The 15,022-nt window shown below is 41.7% G+C and overlaps 1 protein-coding gene across 2 annotated transcripts in view; it reads right to left on the bottom strand.

The window, feature by feature from the left end:
• The window catches only part of NBEA (neurobeachin), a 595,906-nt gene that overhangs the window by 303,862 nt on the left and 277,022 nt on the right, over positions 1–15,022 (bottom strand). For both annotated transcript variants that reach the window (XM_084843013.1, XM_084843014.1), the window contains one exon: positions 9,922–10,088. In XM_084843013.1, the coding sequence (XP_084699139.1) occupies positions 9,922–10,088 (167 nt within the window). The remainder of the gene's footprint in view (positions 1–9,921; positions 10,089–15,022) is intronic.

The following is a 15,022-nucleotide window of genomic DNA, read 5'->3' as shown; positions in this document are numbered from 1 at the left end:
TTCTGGCTCCGACATCGAATACAGCCAGCTGGCAGGGATGGTTGCCCCAGGAATGAGGTTAATGGCATAGTCAAAAGGGCGGTGAGGGGGGAGCTGGTTGGCCTCCTTCTTGTAGAAAACATCCCGAAAAGCTGCATACTTCTCTGGGAGGATCACGGACGCAAACTCCACTTGCTGAAGCCCCCAGGAAATCTGAGGATTATGCTTAGAGAGCCAGGAAACACCCAGCATGATTGGGTATTGGGGAACCTTGGCCACGTGAAACTGAATCTGCTCAACGTAGGACTGGGCGCGCAGAGTGAGCGGAGCTGTAATCCAGGTCACCATGCCTGAAGAAAGAGGATGCCCATCGATGGTCTCCACTGCCAAGGGAGCAGGAAGCGGCAGGGTAGGAATCTTGTGGAAGTGAGCGAATGTTTCATCCATGAAACTGTTTGTAGCCCCAAAGTCCACTAAAGCTAGAGCCTCCACCCTACCCCACTGGGAGGAGCGGAGGTGAACATGCAAGAGCAGATGGGAGGGTGGGGGGGTTGCGGAAGGCACCCACCTGGTGGGGAACCGACCCCCACACTGGAGACCCCCAACAGGCTTGGGGGGCAGCCTAGTCAGGCCTGGGGATGAGGAGGAGGAGGAGGAAGGAGAGGAGGCAGTGGGGCTACGGGTCTGGCGTGGCAGGTTTTGGTGAAATGTCACAGCTTTCCACATCGAAAGCATTGGCACTCCGTGCGCCGCCACTTTAGTTCCTCCGGTGGCAGCAGGGCTCAGGTAGCGCCCAGCTGCACAGGGGATGGGGGAGGGGGCAGGAAACATGGGGGAATGGGAGGAGGGAAATCTTGGCCCCCGACGCTCCGCTGGGTCTGCCGGCGGCCCTCCAGCCGACTATCTATCTGGAGGCACGTCTGGATGAGGTCCTCCAAAGTAGGCAGGCTAGGCGTACGTGCCAACTCACCCAAGATCTCATCATTCAAACCATCCAAAAACTGAGCCACCAGCATGGCATCATTCCACTGTAAATCCTGCATCAGCAAGCGAAAAGTTGTCGTGTAGCTGGAAACAGAGCCCTTGCCCTGCCTGAGGTGGCAAATCTTCCAAGAAGAAGTCTGCATACGCAAAGGGTCACCGAAAAATCTGGCCATCGCTGTCATGAAACCTTGATAGTCCCCGAGCAGGGGGTCATTAGCGAGAAGAAGTCCTGAAGCCCATTTAGCTGCCACGCCTGAAAGTAGGTTAATGATAAAGCCCACACGAACCTGTTGTCAGGAAATCCTCAGGTTGTAGGCGCATGTACAGCTCCGATTGGGCACGGAAAAACTGAAAAAGTCCTTTCTCACCAGAAAACTTCTCTGGCAGGGCCACCGGGCACTTGTGGCCAAGGAGAATAGGAGGTGGTGGGGGTTGAACCACAGCTTGCAGACTCTGTACGGCAGTCGTCAGTTGAGCCACTTGATCGTCAGTTGAGCCACTTGATCATCAGTTGAGCCACTTGATCACGAAGAGCCTGGTTCTCTTGCGCGAGAGCTTGCACCGCCCAGTCCATGGTAGCCTCCAGAGGCAGTAGGAGCAGAGAGGAGAAAAAAAACAAGAGGAACAGGGACCAAGCTGTCAGGAGTGCCCTAGCTGCCTCTTGCAGTCCCCTCCAATAGCCAACTCAGGACACAGATGACAAGGATTCTTTCCAAGGCTTTATTCCTTTATTACTTTATGACTCTTTCAGATACTAATCACTAGTGACTAAGCAAGGAACAGCACTGGGGAAAGATAGCAGAGTAGCCTAAGCTCCAGGTAAGGCAGTTGGTCCCCATTTGAAGGAGAACCACGGGAGGACTCCGAACTTATGGGCTATAGAGAGATCCTTCCTCTTTCCCTTGAGTCCTCAGGATGCGACTGTTGTTTGAGTGCCAAACGAGCAGAGCACCTCCTCTCGACACCAGCTGCAGCTTCCAAACCGTCTTCAAGGGTAACCCCATGTAGAGTGCATTACAGTAGTCTAGACAACAGGAGACCAGGGAATGTACTACCGATGGGAGCAGATGATCGGGAAGATAGGGGTGCAGCTGTCGTATCAGATGGAGTTGGTACAATGCTGTCCGGCTCACAGATGACACCTGAGCCTCCATGGACAGCTGGGAGTCTAAAATGACCCCCAGGATGCGGACCTAGTCTTTGAAGGGTAGCCATACCCCATTCAACACCAGGTCAACATCCCCCAACCTACTCTTGTCTCCCACCAGAAGTACCTCGGTCTTGTCAGGGTTCAGCTTCAGCTTATTCCTCCCGATCCAGACATTCACCGTCTCCAGACAGTTAGACAGGGATTCCATGGCCAACCCTGGAGAAGATTTGAACGAGAGGTAGAACTGCGTGTCATCTAGATATTGATGACACCGCACCCCAAACCTCCTGATGATAGCCTCCAGCGGCCTCACATAGATGATAAATTGCATCGGGGACAGGATGGAATCCTGTGGCGCCCCACACGTGAGCGGCCATGGGTCCGACACTTCTTCTCCCAGTGCTACCCTCTGGTACCTCCTGGAGAGGAAGGACTGGAACCACCATAATATGGTGTCTGTAATGCCCAACCCCTCCAGGCGGTCCAGGAGGATACCGTGGTGAACGGTATAGAAAGCTGCTGAGAAGTCGAGGAGAACAAGGAAGGAGCATTCACCCCTAACCAAAGCCCTCCTCATATCATCCACCAAAGCGACCAAGGCCATTTCTGTCCCATGCCTAGGCCTGAATCCTAACCTCAAATTAATATAGTTTATGTATCCATTTTATTATTTTGTAATTATTTTATTATATGGTGTAATTACACACTGGTAAGGGAATAAAGTCTTAACAAGACAAGGGAATATAGAGAATAATAGGCTGACAATGCAATCCTGTGCATGTCTACTGGGAAGTAAGCCCAACTGAGTTCAATGGGACTTACACTCCCAGGTAAGTGTGTATAGGTCTGCAGTTTTAATTATTTATATCCATACTTCACATATTCACTCAATCATTCATGCTTGTCATTTATTATATTTCTATACTGCCCCATAGCCGAAGCTCTCTGGGCGATTCACAAAAATTAAAAGCCATTAAAATACATTATAGAAAATACAAGAAAACATTTACATAAAGACATAGAAACAGATAGCACACACAACAGACAACATATATCTAAAAAACTATTTTTAAACAGTCAGCCAAGGATGATCAAATATAATGTACATGGCCCGCGTCTTAGTCCTCACAAAATAAAACTAATACAAAACAGGAACAAGTAGTATGTAGATTCAAAGGAATATTCAAATTGAAAGACAAGGCTAATTCTATAAATGTTAGAATGCCCCAATTCTTAAACATAAAATCCAGCTGTTACTCGGAACTACTCCGGAACAACTCAAGATCAACCAATGTTTGTTTGGTTATTGTTCCCAGCAATTCTAGATGAAACCTGAAACTATCACATCACCTGGCAGAACGTATTTCAGAATGTCTGTAGCCCTCTCCCTATTTTCTTTTAAGACTCTAACCATGCAGACTTCATGACTTCAAGGTTGTCAGCCTTTTCCTTTTCTTTTTTCCCCTCCTCTCTCCCATCTCCTGCCCCAACCTGCTTTCGGTAACAATCTTACCTTATGAGGAGATCTGGAGATCTTGAAAGCTTGGACATCTTTAGAGAGCTTTGAGCTGGCCTCATCAAGGTATTACCCTAATATGGATTTTAGATTTTTTAAGATTCACTTACAAGAATGTTTACATATTTTGTTCCTTTCTACTGTTATTTCTTGGCATTTCCTTCGAACTGATAAAAACAGGATTTAATCAGCAAAATCTCTTAAGAAGCAAATGTATAATATTATTTTTGAGGTTCTTGAAACAACTCTAATCTGTGGAAAAGTAGTAGGTTACAAAAATGTTCTTGTCTTGGGGTATAGTTCTACGTTCTATCAGGTATACAAAGGTATATTTCTACCTTCATACAACCTAATCTCACAGGTTGTTTTTTGTACCTGTGCATAGTTTGTCTTAATTATGTATGTTTATAATCAGTGACAAAAGGAATAAAAATTCCTTCTGAAATTAATAAATGTTGAGTTACATCTTTGAACTGTGTGCTTTTCTGCTAAAGTAACCTGCTTGGATTTTAGCTTTGATGTCTGCCAGATGCATTCTGTAAGCATCTAAGAACAGTTTAAATAGCACAGCAAATAGTGAAAGTGGTTAACAAATGTTTTGCTGAGGCTGTAGATTACAGTTGTAGATAGTTCATCATTTCACGTGTTGACTTCCTCCATTAATTTAAATATTCGCATAACATACTCAGTGACCAGGACTTAATAATCAGCTTTCATGTCCTTGATGTTGAAATATGTATCTTCTGAGAGTACCTTCTCCTCAGAGTTGAGTTGCTGGAAGTGCTGTTTGGGTCTGTTTCCTTCAAAGTTTAGTTTATTTCATTATTTCACATGTCTTTTCTTATTCCCTGCTGCCATTTTTACCTCAGCTACTTGTTGTTTTCTATAGTCTTATGACTCTGGTCTTCCCTTCGATATTCAGTTTCACTTTTAGCTAGGATTTACTAAACCCCATCATTTGCACTAGCTTCCTGTTGCTTCACATTTTATTTTCTCTTTTTATCTGGCAGCATGCATTTCATCTGACATTTTATTTGACAGCTTTTTCTCCATTCAGCATCTTGTCCTGTTTAGGATGGCTTCCGACTACTGTTTTTATTTCCTTGTGTCTTTCTGATGGCTGTTTGTTTAGGCTTTTCTTGATCTGTATTTCCTTTCCTTTCAGCTAGGGTTGCCTCTAATCACTTCCTTTAATCATTCTCCTTTCACTCCATATATCCAGATTCACACTTGTCCTTATCAATAAATGGATATTGTTCTAACTGACCTATTTGAGCTACCATAAATCTTTGGATCTTAGCACAGATTGATGTTTCGCTGTTAACAGAAGCATCACCAAATCTATACTCATACCGGTACTATTTTTGAAAAATGAAACTGATATAATTTCTAGTCCCTCTAGTCCTCATTTTTTCCAGATTACATTCTTATGTCAAAGTTCGTGTTTCTTTTTGTTCCATTCATTTGGGCAAGACTTCCAATTTCAGATGGAAAACTTCTACCTTCTATAGCTTCCTTGACACTGCTCATTAAGCAAGTGAGCATCTTCTTGGACTTGATGATCCCGTCCCTAATTTCTGGTATACATTCCAGCTGAGTTTGTATTACTATAGTTTTCAATAAACTCCAAGTATTTTGGGGAAAAAACTGTTCTTCATTCATTCATTTCATTTATATCCTGCCTTTTTTCCTCCTTAAGGAACCCAAGGCGGCGTACATTCTCCTCCTCCTCCTCCTCCATTTTATCCTCACAACAATAACACTGTGAGGTGGGTTTGGCTGAGAGTCTGTGATTGGCCCAAAGTCACCCAGTGAGCTTCCATGGCCAAGTGGGGACTAGAACCCGGATCTCCCGACTCCCAGTCCAACACTCTAGCCACTACACCACACTGGCTCTCTTGAATCTCCCTTTCAAATTTCTTTTAACCAGTCCTCTAATTGTTGAGAAGTTTCCTCTTTGAAGGCAAATATTATTTTCTTGGGACTTCCATGGCAATTTCCCAAGTATATATCTGCTGAATTTGATAGCTCTCTGATAATTTTTCCAAACTATTCAACTATGCTTACATCTCACACTAGTTCGCTGGAGCTGCCCTGTCCCCCCCAAGTTGCTACTGCCGCATTTCAATGACACAGTGAATTTCCACTGGAAATTCACTCTGCCCTTGGGCTTCCAGGAATGCACTTATGCATTAAAACAAGGCACGTGTTCCCCATGTGGCTTAAATTAAAAATGAGGCCTTTTTTTGCTGCTGCTGAATTGCTGCCAAATTTCAGTGGCAGTTGGGCATCAGCATCAATTTCAGTGGTAGGGGGCTGGCCACAATGGGTTCCGGGGGTGAGAAATTGGCCCTTAGACCCACTGAAGTTGCCCATCCCTGATTTAGGATATCTAGAAATGTCATGGCCCAACCATACACACACACACACACACACACACACACACACACACACACCCTATGTTATAGTAGCTGAAAAATCATCCATTAATACAATATTTTCCCCTTGGAATGTGTCCTGGATTTCTTTCTCCATCTCAAGATCACTGCCAGCAGTTTGGTCATGGGAATGGCAGCATGCCCCCAGGAATAAACTGTTTTTCAGGCCTGGGGTTACCAGGCTATCATGTCCTACTCTACACTCATTTTGAAGTTCTACACCATCCCCATTTGGATTATATAGAGGATTTAGACTTACATCTCCAAGTGCATCAATAATATTTCTGCTTGGATGCTTCATCACCCCCTCAAGCTCAATATGTCCAAGAGCAAACTTCTCATCTTTCCTCCCAAGCTCTCCTCTCCTTGTCCACTGTCCTTAACGATCGACAATGTCACCATTCACCCTGTTGGATGTGTGTGTGTGTGTGTGTGTGTGTGTGTGTGCGCGCGGTCAGTCTGTAATGAGAGCAATCCTGAATTGGAGAGTCCTGTCATCACAGGAGCTGTTGAAGACCAGGCAGCCTCTAAGAACCTGCTGGCCATCCTCCCATGAGTCAGGAGATTGTCCAAGGTTGAAGGTGTGGTGGCCTACTGCTCCATCAGGATACAACTCAATGGAGCCAGTGAGGAGTGAAGTGTTTGAGCAACTTTACTAAAGTCTACCACCTGAAGTGCTTTCTCCCACAGGAAAACACAAAGCCTGTTCCATCTGGTCTGCCTGCTCAAGATGAGACAAGATGCCTACAGGATTTGATCAGCTGGCTCTCTCCCAAACAAAGGAGATAAAGATCATGATTGTTCAGGGACAGTTACTGGGTTCTGCAAGAACAGTGCTTGCAGAAAAAGGATGGTCTCAGAGCCACAGGCCCAAAGAGGCCACCACAAAAGATGAACTACAGAAGCACCAATAACAAATAAAAATACAAACCAACAGTGTAGATAGACGGAGAAGACAAAAAGTATTAATGAACAAAGGGGAAAAGGGTTAGAAAATCCCTTCTGGACAGCAATAACCTGGCCACAGTTACCCATGCTCTGGAAACTTCCTGGCTAGATACTGTTCTGCATGTGGGTCTACCTTTGAAGACTATCAACTGCTGTCAGTCCAAAATACAGCTGCTATTGGTGAGATACAGTTAGGCTGCTAATTGGAATGGGGACTGTATCTCACCAATACTTAAATGGCTGCACTGGCTCCAAGTCTGTTTCCAGGCACAATTCAAAATGCATTTACTTTTAAAGCCCCGTACAGCTTAGAACTATCTGAAGGATTGCTTACCAACACATCAGACTGCCTGTACAGACTGAGACCCTCATGGGGATGGTAACAAGAAGGCCTTCTCAGTGCTTGTGGAATGCCCACCCCATGGGTTTGCCTGGTATCTACTTTGTTATCTTTTTAGTGTCAGGAAAAAATCCTTTTCATTTACTGAGGCTTTTTCATTAATTCTTGTTTTTATTTTATTTATTTCATTCCTATACCGCCCAATAGCCAAAGCTCTCTGTTTTATTTTGTTTGTGTGTGTTTGTAAAGTTGCCCTGATAAATGCCTTTTTTTTTTTAAAAAAGGGAAGATAAAAATCTTTCATTAAAAACAAAATACCCCTGCACCACGCATACACACATACATATGCACAACATTCCAAAAAGTTAGAATGACCAGAAATACCACTCCTGTGCTTACAATGAAGATTTTACATCATATTTGTGAGGTTTTCTGATCAATCAAGAATGGTGTTGCAAATATCCAAGAATACCATAGCTTCCATCTTGCTTAAAGAGGAAAGTCTCAGGTTATTTTAATTCTTGTGACGGCTTCCAGAAGAAGAGGTTATTTATGAAGTGACTATATCTTAAAGCAGATAACATGTTCAAATGTTCTTCAAGGATAGCCTCAAGTGGAACATATTACCGTAGTTCAAACAGGTGGTTATAAAAGCATAGATAAGTGTGGTGACACCTGCATCTGAGAGAAGGTGATAATCTCTAGATTCACAAAATAACATCTGTATTAGCCATAGGTGATAAACTGAATATTTTGTGAGCAGGTTATATTCAGTCCTTCCTATATCCTAAATACATAAATAAATAGTTTTTATTTGTTTGAGTATAATGAAAAATTCAATAATGTTTTAGAGTTGAGCTGTTGGTACTTGTAAATTCTTTAAATTAGAGCTTAGACCACAAGAAGGTGTTTTAGGGCAGGCTGTGTGCCCAGTGGCAGCTCTAAAAAACCTCTTTTGTTAAATTCCTCAGAGCCACAGGAGGTATGACACTTCCCAGTAAACCAGGAGTTCTGGTGAGAGATATGTTTACTGACCTAAGATAGAACAACTGAAGCAGCATACATTTGGCAAAACTTAGCATTTAACTCCTACAACCATCATCTAAAGACAGTATTCCAGTACTTTCTTAGCATGTGATTATATTAGGCTTGATTACATAATATGTTCGGTTTCATAACCTTTACAGATGTTGCTCTGTTTCGCAGTTGCCCTTGTAAAGCCTGTCTGTCATCTCCACCCCGATTTATTGATTTATTTATAATATTTTTACCCTGTTCTTCAGCCAAGAAAAGTTCTTCAAAGCAGTTTACAAAGATCAATAAAAAGGCAGTCCCTGCCATCAGGCTTACAACCTAAAAGACACAACAAAAAAGAAAAAGGGACTGGGGGCAGGGGGGGGGGCAGGGAGGAAAAAAGCAAACGTAGGCACTAGTTCTTAGTTACAAGATGGCACCAGCACACTCAAAGCAGATGGACCTGCTGCTGTGTGCTGCCCCATACTTCAGACAGTAGGGGAACCATCAACAGAATTTCTTATACTGATTAGTAAAGTGTAGCAGTTGGATAAGACAGAACTTATTTCACACGCAGTGAATTCTAGATGAATGACGGTTGCTTCTAGATGCCAGAGACAAACTCTAAGAAATGTATATTCTGCATTAGGCTCATCTCTTATATTTATAGCACTTAAGATACGTTCAGCATTGTACAAAATTTAAACACAAATAATCCCTGTCCAAAAAGACAAGGCACAAGAAGAAAAGTGAGTAGATGAACAACAGGAAATCAGTGTATCAAAAATCATCAAAATTGTATTTAATTTGCAAAGGGGGGAAATTAATCTGTTAAAAATATGTAATGTTAATACTAATGTGCTACCTATCTACCAATTCAGTGCAAAGTTACTTGCTTCTGAAGTCCAAACTATATGATTAGAATTACACACACACACACACACACACACACACACACAAAATGTGTTTTGCATAACGTATTCTGCTTCTGTGATTCAGCTTTTTTACTGAATTATTGGGCAAGATCTGAAAGAAAGGGTTTGTAGATTGGAGACTATCAGACCAGTGGATATTTGCCATGGAAGCAGAGGCAAGGAACTGTGCAAGGTTGACCATTTTGGCTTGTCAGACACTGCCATAAAGACTAGGTAGAACAGCCTTCCCCCACCTGGTGCCCTCCAGATCTGTTGGACTACATACAACTCCCATCAACCCCAGCCAGCATACCCATTGGGCATTGTAGTCCAACACATCTGGAAGCTACCATGTCATGAAAGGATGAAATAAAAGTTTCCCTTAAAAAAAGGAAGCCTGGGATTCTAACTCCAGACCCAACACCTGACAACTACTCTTCATCTGACAAAAGACAACCTTCATATAAGATTTCATCCACTACTAGACTATGCCAATGACACATGATGAGCTGTATGATCAGGAATGGATTCTGGTGAATCACATTACAGTCTTGAATGCTCACTTTAAAGACATGACAGATCCATTTAAAATACCAGGTCAGAAGCATATAATTATGTTACGATGATTAACAACATACCTATGTGAGACAGCTCCCCAAGCACCATGCTTATTTGTTAGGATATTCAGTATTTTCTGTTTCAGCTGATTCGCTGTAACATGATCTCGATGCTTGGCTGCACTGATAAGGTGGTCACACATCTTCTCCTCTTCTCTTCTGTCAGCAGCATATTGGGCACACTGTGACTAGAAAGGGAAACCATTCTTATTGTTTCAGTAAACAGATTTGAAAAGTAGCTTACAACTCATTTTCGCTTACCTGAAATTTTCCTCATTTTTGCAATTGCTAATTTTCTAGCTTTCATTAATATCTGTGCATAAAGTCAGTACACTGGCATTTGATTAATTCAATTAGTTTACCATTAAATGCAATGAAACACTGTAGGCTGGATCCAAAAGGGATCCAAGTGTGGTAGAAGACACTTCTGCTTACACAAGAGGGGTCCAGAATATCTGCTGATTCCTTGTGCCAGCTGCAACCCTCTGCACAATATCACATGCAATCCCTGATGGTCCTCTGACTCTCAGGAGCTGCTTTTCAGAGGATACAGGGGGCTGCATGAAGGAGGGAGGCACTTGTTCTGTGAGTGAACTCCACTTGTAATTGTTAGGATCCAACTCTGTACTTATGCACAGAAAACGTAACAGAAAACCATGTTTTCTAGTTGATCCTGGCTTGTTCTCACTAACTAACCACTTCAGTCAGTGACCTGGTTCGACAGCCCACCGGGTCATCCATTCTCATGTTCCTACCGACCTAATCTCTGAGCAGGGTCTCAGATCCTGAAAGCACTGGGCAGGCAGATTTGTGTAGAAAAAATATGAATGTTTATTTTGTAGTCTTGGTCACTGGCACAGCACAGCATGAGCAGACTTGACCATCCCTTCTTCCCTCTGCAACCTCATGTACCTCACACATCTGGTCCAGAGAGTCCCTCAATTCTTTGGAGCACATTTGGAGGGCATGCGGGGGGGGGGGGGCTGTAAGGGGGAGGCAGAATCCAGGCCACCAGCAGTAGCCATTCCAGTGGCAGACAAAGTTGGACACAACTCTATAGTAAGTCAACATAGCAAGAACATTTGGATGTAAATAGGCTAGTATGTTTTTTTAAGTTTAGAAACTTGTTTCAGTCAAGTTACTATGTATTCATAGTAAAAGTTGCATCATCATCATTTTGAGTTGCCCTGTAGCTGAAGCTGTCAGGGCAACATACAAAATAAATACAAACACAATAAAACCAGTAATAAAACCAATGACATAACCACTATTGCTTAAGCATATAATTAAAAGTAAAAGCAGCAGCAGCAGCCAAATCTTAAATTAAAAGGCCTGGGAGAATAAAAGGCCTAGGAGGAAGAGAAACAGTAACAGAGAGAGAAAGGGTTGACAGAAAGAGAGAGAAAATGGTTAGGCCCTGATTACATTTGGCTCTGGCCCAGCTTACCAGTGGCATGTGACGCCTGGCATATTACCCCTGAGGGAATGTGACCCTCAACAAAAAAAAAGTTCCCAATCCCAGTTTTAGAATATATTAATAGAAATAACATATTTTTATACCAGTTCTTTTGGCTCCATAATAATTTGAAACCTATTTATGCAAAATGCCTTTTTATGCAAAAGCATAAAAAATATACTTGTATTATGCACACACATTTCACATTCTACCCACTATGAACTACACAATTTTAGTAAAATTTATTTTAACAACACAGACATTATAGGGTTAATTAATTTTTCAATTTATCTTCTTGAACCAAGAAGCACCAATTAGCACAATGATCTTCTTCAGTAATGAGGATAATATTTCATCAGCTCATTGGACAGTTAAATCAAATTTTCATTTTTCATCCTGAGTGATTATAGAAGCTAACAGAATGAACGTATGTTAGCTGTGAAACATTGCTTCGAGGCTACCTGAACTTTCTTAGTAACAACATTCTAAAATATAAACACTCGATAACATTCATGAAATGAAAGTTTCTAAAGCTAGCTTTATGTTACACAAGCACACGCTGATTCTGTAACTTTGTATCTAACACAGGATTAAACAGGAAGGTTAGTCAAAACGGTAGATGCAATTTAACAAAAATTACTTGATTAGTTAAAACCTTTTCATGGAGTAAAGAATTTTTACAGAAGCAAAATATAATAAATAAATATGAAATAGCTTTATATATTTATGTCTAGCACATTTCCCCCACAAAATATTGAATGGAAGATGAATGTGAAAGTAGGTACAAAGCATCTAAAATATGTTTGCTCTCTCCAAATATGCCAATTCTATGCCCGTCCATTTAGGCGGAGATTCCAAGAATCATGCATGTGTGCCCAAGTTCCAACTGCAGCTCCTCCTGTCTTTCTAGAACAGCTTTTTTGTGGCCACAGGGTGGAAGGGGTGTCTCAGAAGGCTATTTCCACCTGTGGCTATTTAGATTATGTCCTTACTATTTGTTTAAAATTACACAGTTTATAGTGTCTTCTTAAACATTATACATTTTATATTGCATACCCAAAGCATCATATTTTTGAAATATGAAGATAACAAAAAATCATGAAGAATCTTATGTTTGAGAAAGGTCTAGGTTTGCTTACTAGAAAATTGACTTAAGGTTTCCCCTTAAGGGAATTTGGTTAATATTCTAAATTGTATTTGCTAACTAAAGCTGGAAGCTAATTGAATATTCTCATTTCATCTAGGGTTCTGACAGATCTTATACTGCAAAAAATTCTTCAAAGGGCAGATAACTCAATCTTCTACTGTCATCTTAGTTTACTGCATGATACTCTGATAAATATCAAATGTTATTTACTGTTGAAGCAATATGAAATTTCTGTGTGACATACACTTAATTGTAAATGTGATTTTTTTAAAAGAAATATATATATAAACTCAAAATATCCAGAATATGCTTGGAAATAAATTTGTTGCAATCTCATATGACAAGTGAATGCTGTCTTGGATGACAGAATAAAGTAAAGGTTATATGTACTGAGACAGAAAATATAAGACAAAGATCATTTTTCAAACTATGCCAAAAAGAACAAAAATATGTCATTTAGAAAGCTAGCCAAATTATGCCAAAACCCCAATCCTACACATTACCTCTCTTCTCTATCCTCAATCTTATATGATGTTTTGTGTAAATGACTAAGGGCACAATCCTATGCATGTTTAGACAGAAAAAAACTCCTACAACTCCCAGCATTCCCTGCCTTTTTTCTGTCTAAACATGCATAAGATTATGCCCTAAAATGTTCCTATTCTTTCAGGGATAGAAATGTGGCAAAATGTAATGGGCAGAGCAATCCTAAGTAGAGCCTGTGGCATGGAAGAGCGAAATGGCAGATCCTCTGCCAAGGCGGAAGGTGGGGGTGGTTTCCTTCCTTACTGTGCAGATTGTTTGCTATTTTAAATTTCCCACCCATTGATTCACGTGGGGAAGAAATTTGTCATGCCAACTCCAGGCCCAATACTGGAGTCCACCTGACAACTGAAGGATCCTTGGATCTAGCAAACCTAAGGACACCTTCACCCCGCATTCACCCTTGGACCACCTTGTTTTGGGACCTTCTAATGGCTACTGCAAATGGAATGCCCACTGGAAGAGAGCCTTCTCAGTGGTTCCCCCCCTCCCCTGCCCTCTTCTCTCAGGAATCTGGTAGCATATAATCAGTTTTTACTCAGGTCCCAGGTTATCTTTGGCTGATGGTTTAAAAAATGTTTTTAGATATATGTTGTCTGGGTGTGTGCTATCTGTTTATATGTTTTTACACAGATGGTTTTCGTACTTTGTATAATGTATTTTAATGGTTTTTAATTTGGGGAAACTGCCCAGAGAGCTTTGGCTATGAGGCAGTACAGAAATATAACAAAGGAAATAAAAATCATAGTAGAATTATGTCTATGGATCTGCCTGTAGGCAGAAGAGGGGCTTCCATTCTGGACATGTCTCTTGTACATACTTTCCAGTCACTTCAGGAAGAAAGTAATGAATGAACTGAGTTCTATCATGGTTAGCTGAATGTAATGTCTCTGTTACTATCCATTGTCTGGAAAGAATAGGGGATTTAAATCAGGGGGTAGAAAGACTTCATGTTAGTTAAAATAAATCAGGGGGTAGAAAGACTTCATGTTAGTTAAAATAAATGTCTTACAGACCAGTTGTTTTATAACTTTCTCCCTGAAATGAGGGGAAGGGGGACTCCCATACAACCCAGTTCTATACCAGACTGAGTATTCTACTCAGAACACAACACTTCAATACTGCACTGTAAATGAAAGTTTACTTCAATTAATATGAGTGGATCCTGCTCTAAGCTGACATATTTAAACAATGTCTATTACCAATATATTATATAAATATACATTTCAAATTATCAATTCATATGGCTTTTGTGTCCTTGAAAACATTCCATCTTTTGTCTTACCAAAATTAAGAATTCGATTAGAGAGCAATCTTACAGCTCTGAGGTAGAGACTGAGGAGCCATAGGATACTGGGGATTTTCCCCTTTGAGACCATTGTTGTTGTTGTTCAGTCGTTCAGTCGTGTCCGACTCTTCGTGACCCCATGGACCATAACACGCCAGGCCTTCCTGTCCTCCGCTCTCTCCCGGAGTGTGCTCAAGTTCACATTCATTGCATCGGTGATGCTATCTAGCCATCTCATCCTCTGCCATCCCCTTCTCCTTTTGCCTTCAATCTTTCCCAGCATCAGGGTCTTTTCCAGGAAGTTTTCTCTTCGCATTAGGTGGCCAAAATATTTGAGCTTCAGCTTCAGTATCTGTCCTTCCAATGAGCACTCAGGGTTGATTTCCTTTAGGATGGACTGATGTGACCTCCTTGCAGTCCAGGGGACTCGTAAGAGTCTTCTCCAGCACCACAGTTCGAAAGCATCGATTCTTCAGCGCTCAGCCTTCCTTATAGTCCAGCTCTCACAGCCATACATTACTACTGGGAAAACCATAGCTTTGATTATACGGACCTTTGTCGGCAAGGTGATGTCTCTGCTTCTTACTATGCTGTCTAGGTTTGCCATAGCTTTCCTCCCAAGGAGCAAGCGTCTTTTAATTTCATGGCTACAGTCACCGTCTGTGGTGATCTTGGAGCCCAAGAAAAT

The sequence above is a fragment of the Heloderma suspectum genome, chromosome 3 (assembly GCF_057233095.1).
Source record: "Heloderma suspectum isolate Gila_16-S chromosome 3, 16-S_ref, whole genome shotgun sequence".
In the NCBI taxonomy this organism is placed as follows: domain Eukaryota; kingdom Metazoa; phylum Chordata; class Lepidosauria; order Squamata; family Helodermatidae; genus Heloderma; species Heloderma suspectum.
The sequence above is the reverse complement of the archived record's forward strand: the minus strand, read 5'-3'. Positions and strand labels throughout refer to the sequence as shown.